This window comes from Erithacus rubecula, assembly GCF_903797595.1.
Source record: "Erithacus rubecula genome assembly, chromosome: 9".
In the NCBI taxonomy this organism is placed as follows: domain Eukaryota; kingdom Metazoa; phylum Chordata; class Aves; order Passeriformes; family Muscicapidae; genus Erithacus; species Erithacus rubecula.
Genome location: NC_136660.1, coordinates 18602837 through 18607747, shown reverse-complemented (window position 1 = coordinate 18607747; position 4911 = coordinate 18602837). Strand labels below are relative to the sequence as shown.

Below are 4911 nucleotides of genomic sequence, written 5' to 3'. Positions count from 1 at the left end.
AAAGACAACTATCCTGGGGTTTTTTGTCCTTACATGTGGGTTTCACAAAGATGCATAAACTTTTTCAGTGGTGTAGCAATGTTTCCATATTAAAAATCAGACATTGATTGGTCTTTGTTAAGTTCAAAGAAGTCTGCCCAGGTCTTGGCCGGGAAAAGTTTCGGGAAATCTTTATAAACCCCCACAGCTGTTGAGGTCATTTCTTGTGTGCTTGCTATCCCTGGCTTGTTTCACGAGCATGTTTGCTGTTGTGGTTCCTCATAGGGTGTTTTGGCTAAACTGGACAGTTGCTGTTCTGGGCACAGTCTAATTCTTTGGCTCAATGTGTCTGGAGCCAGCGTTGCAAAGAGCTCAGGGAAAATAAATGGGGCTGTCTCCTCAGCTTTTTCTATCCCACCAAAAATCTATCCTTCTGACTTTTCTCAATGTCTATCTCTCTTTATTTAATCTACTAACATGAAGCCTGTAAAAAGAGGAACTGAGAAACTCAGAAGCAACACTTGATGGATTTCAAACTTTAATAGTTCACAACAATAATACACATTTTGTAAGCTTTCCAGAGGACTAGCTGAACAATGTTTGTTTTTCATAATTAAACAGCATACAAAGTAATAAATTGAACAAGCCTTCAAGAAAAGTCTCTTCTACAAAAGATATTTTTCAACCACTTAAATAAAAAAGCTTCAGAAATTGTATTAGGGGATAAGCATGGCCTTCAAGTGTACAGACATATTGTTACAATATGATTCCCTTTTTTTTTTCTTAGTAGAAGTTAATATCTGATTTCAGTGTAGAAGTTCTTTGTTCTACAGACCATCACTTAAATACAACATTTATACCCATGTAAGCACTATAGACTGTTTGATTAGCTATAAATATATATTATATATATCTGATAGAGTTATCCAGGCACGCTTTCTGTAAGCAAATGAACAACTGACCAATCTTTCTCTGCAGTTTCTATATTATGACCAGAAAGTGATGCCACCTGTGTTCCATCTGCTCATAATGCCTAACTTCAAATGAAAAGCAAAGAACAAAAAAAGTTTTGGGAGTCTTTTGAAACCTCCTTGGTTTGGGAGATTTTTTGGTACATAGGTTTTAGTGAGCTTTAGCTTGAGATGGAAAGTTGTAGCTCAGCTAATGCATTCAGATATTCTTCGTTGCTTGGATCCAAAGCAATGGCTTTCTCATAGCATTCAATTGCTTCTTGTTTCTTACCATTTAGCTTATGAACGAGGCCAAATGTACCAAAATCTGTGGCATCTCCTAAACCACTGCTAATTTTCTGATTCAACAATTTCTCCACAGCTTCACTGCACTGTTTTCTTCTATAGGAATTGTTTTCTATTTTCAGACCTTCTATGTAGTACTTAATGGCTTTTGATTCTGACTTCATATCAAAACGCTGAAAATTGGCATAACTGAAGCAGATTTCTTGTTTATCACTCCAGAATACATCATTTCTCTGAAGCACTTCCTGAAATATTTCTTCTGCTTCTTCATACCTCTTGCCTAGTGCATATACATTTCCCAGGTCACCATAAGCACAAAAAAATACTGGCTTTTTGTGTATCACTGTTTTTAAATGAAAAATGGCAAGCTCAAGGAGATTGTTCACTTCCTCTTGAGGTGGGTATCTTGCCTTCTTCAACTGAATGATCTTGAATTTGTAGCAGAGTCCTAATTGATGATGCACAATGACAGAATTTGGTGTCAGTGCTAGGGCCTTCTTCAAAATCTTCACTGCCTTGCCTACTTCTCCTCTCTTTCTGTAAAAACTAGCAGCATATCGCAGGAAAACAGGAAAGTCAGGGGTTTTCTGCAGTCCTTCTTCAATGTACCTCTCGCCTTCATTGCCTTGTTTTAATCGCTGAAGGTGCAATGCCAGCAGTGCCAGAAGGGTGGTGTTATTTGGGTTGAGTTCCACTGCCCGTTTCAAGGCCTCAAGGCATGGCCCCATGCTTTCACAGCCCCTCTCAGTGAAACTGTCCAAGCGAAACATTGCTATTGCATAGCCAGCATTAAAATCTGGATTATCGGGCTCACTCTTCAGAGCATTTGCAAAGCAATCCATTGCCTTCTCATAGTTCTTCCTCCCAAAACGTAATAATGCCCATCCTTGCACTGCATAGACCTCTGGAAGCTGAATCTTCCCATGAGCAGTGCTTGAAAGCATTTTGCAGCTATTTTCCACTTTGCTTACATAAGTTTGAGCTTCTTCATATCTCTGCATGTGGTAATAGATCCAGGCATAATTCCCCCAGGTAACAAGACTTCTCCTGGCAATTTCATCGGGATGATGTTTTTGAATAGCTTCTTCAGCTTTTTGGAGATTCCTCAGGCCCTCCTCATTTGAATTCTTTAGGTAACATACATAGGAGAGAATATTATAATCTGTAATGTTGCATTCTTTGACAAACTTGATGTGATCGAGTATTGTTTCCTCTAGGGCCTCAAGACCTACATCCTCCTTCCGCAAATTCCATGTAAAATGGCATTCTAACTGCAGCAGGGAAGCCTTCAAGGAATCCTTGGAAATGGTACTAGAAGAAACCAAAGAAAACATTGTTTATATTTGATTGGCTTTTTGCTATTCTTGATTTTAAACCAGGCATGTACTTAAAAAGGCAGGACAATACCTCACCTGTTGCCCTTAGTCCACAATCAGAATTGAAACGAGCCAAGGCTGTAGGGAGCCCTGAGTCTAAAGTGCAGAACAGTGATTTTAGCAATTCTTGCCAGTGTGTGAGGGCACCTCTTACACAGGAACAGATGTTGCTGTGAGTGTTAAAGTGGAAGGCTGCTCTTTGTAGTAAAGCTTGCCAACCCCTGGGACTCAGGAACACATTTCCTGTGCTGGGAACAATTGCTAAAGCTTTTCCAGATGGTGTCATCACATAACATTGCCTTAAACTATATAGAATGTGATTTAGGCAATTTCCAAACCTTTCTAGATGTTATATTTTGTATTATAGATTTAATTTTGAATGTCCTGATTTTTTGAATCCTTGACCAGACCCTGGTGACATACAGCTGCTCCTTAATCCCACTTTATTTTGGTAGTTTAAGCCCAGCTGGCAGCTAAGCATGATGCTGCTGCTCACTCACCTCCCCCTCTCCGGCACTGGTGGAATGGGGAGGAGAATCACAAGCAAAAATTTCAAGTTAAGATCAGAATTCAGTAATTTTTAATAGGTGAATAAAAATAAAATAAAATGTAATAGTAGCATATATGAAAAATTATGATAAAAGGAAAAAATAAAATTGAAAGGAAAACACGTGGTGCACAGTCCAATTGCTCTCTATCTGCTGCCTGATGCCAGACTCTGTCCCTGCACCCCAACCAGCCCCCTTCCAGGTACCCCCCCTGGTTTATATTCTGGGCAAGATGTTCCCTGGTGTGTGCCTTTGGCTGGGTCAGATCACCCATCCCAGCTGTGATCTCTACAGCTTTTTTGTGCACCTCCTCACTAGCAGAGCATGGAGCACAAAGAAATCCTTGCCTAGGATAAACACAACTAGGAACAAAATGTGAGTGTGTTATCTACAAATTGGCATAATGAACCTGAAACACTGCATCAGCTGCTGAGATGAAATTAGCTCTATAGCAGATGAAATCAGGGCAATCCCTCTCCACCTTGCAACAGCTTTTTCTTCCCAAATGGGGCCTGGGTGCCACCAGGCCAGAGTGTTATTTGGCTTTCCCCTGCTGCCATTGCCTACCTGTGTCCCTGTGTGGGAGCACACACTGGCCTTTGTCACACAATCAAGGGGACACTTTTACAACACAGAGATGACATTTCAGGCCACACTGTGCTCTCCCTGAATTAAAGAAGCAATGACACACATTTCTATTCCTGAGGCTTCTCAGTCAAATCTTCCTTTCTTAGAAAGACTTCCTTGCTGTCCCTGCTGTAACACCTAGCAGATCTAACAGCCTGTGGGACACAGCATGTGCTGCTGCCCAACTGCAAAATCAAGCCTTTTGGGTAAAAAAAGGACTGAGTGGAAAATTGCAAAATTGTGTGGAGGTAAATCAAGGAGGAATGTGACAAAGACAGGTTGGAGAGGCAGATTACACCTCTTTGGCTGGGAACCAGCTGTACCTGATGCAGCCTGGATTTCATCCTGACACAGCATGCACAAAATTTTCTCACTTTCTGTTCTTCTCAGAGAGACTGAGCCTCTTTGGTGAAGCAATAACATGACAACATTCAAGAGCATCCCTTTTTCATTATGATTCTTCTCTAAATATTCTGTAAAATATTTTCTGTTGTTTGGATGCATGTTCCTAGCTGCTTACATTTAAATTTATTTTCCATTAAATTGAGAAAAAACAAACCATCTTTCAGAGACTGGATTTCTTTCTTACCTCATGGTTTTTCTTCTCTGCTCACTTGTCTTCAGGAATCCTCAATGCCAAAAGAGTGGTGCCCACTGTTGTTATTGCTCTCCTTTTATTTGATCTCAGCCCTCATGTGATCTCTGATGAAATTTCTGAGAAACGGAACTTAGCTTTTTCTTGGGTTCCCCAAAGCACAATAGTCATTCTGCACCTGAAGAATCGAAACTGAAAAGATACAAAGCTGCTCCTGTTCAGCCTGGCTCTGTGCCAATTATGACTGTGCTGTGGAGAATGCAGCACCAGCCGCTAACGCTCCCAGCGTTTCCTATGTTCTAAGGCAGAGACATCCATGACAAGGGGAATATTTCAGGCTGGTGTGGGCTGACCTGGTTATCACACAGAGGCTAGGGAAGGGTCATTTGTCCCTCGTGCCTCTGCTGATGCATCTCTGCACGATTCTGGGCCATGCTGTAAGCTCCTGTTTTATCAGTGGTGTGTCACCCACATAACACACACACACAAACAAACAAACCCTTATCTCCCCTCTCTGCACACTTCATCCT

The 4911-nt window shown here is 41.1% G+C and overlaps 1 protein-coding gene across 1 annotated transcript; it reads right to left on the bottom strand.

The window, feature by feature from the left end:
- Positions 1–511: 511 nt before the first annotated feature.
- Positions 512–4574, bottom strand: IFIT5 (interferon induced protein with tetratricopeptide repeats 5). Its single transcript, XM_079312879.1, has 2 exons — positions 4376–4574; positions 512–2546 (listed from the first exon to the last, which is right to left on the bottom strand). Exons 1-2 carry the CDS (start codon positions 4378–4380, stop codon positions 1112–1114), a joined length of 1440 nt encoding a protein of 479 aa, XP_079169005.1. The 5' UTR covers positions 4381–4574; the 3' UTR covers positions 512–1111.
- Between the last annotated feature and the right edge of the window lie 337 nt (positions 4575–4911).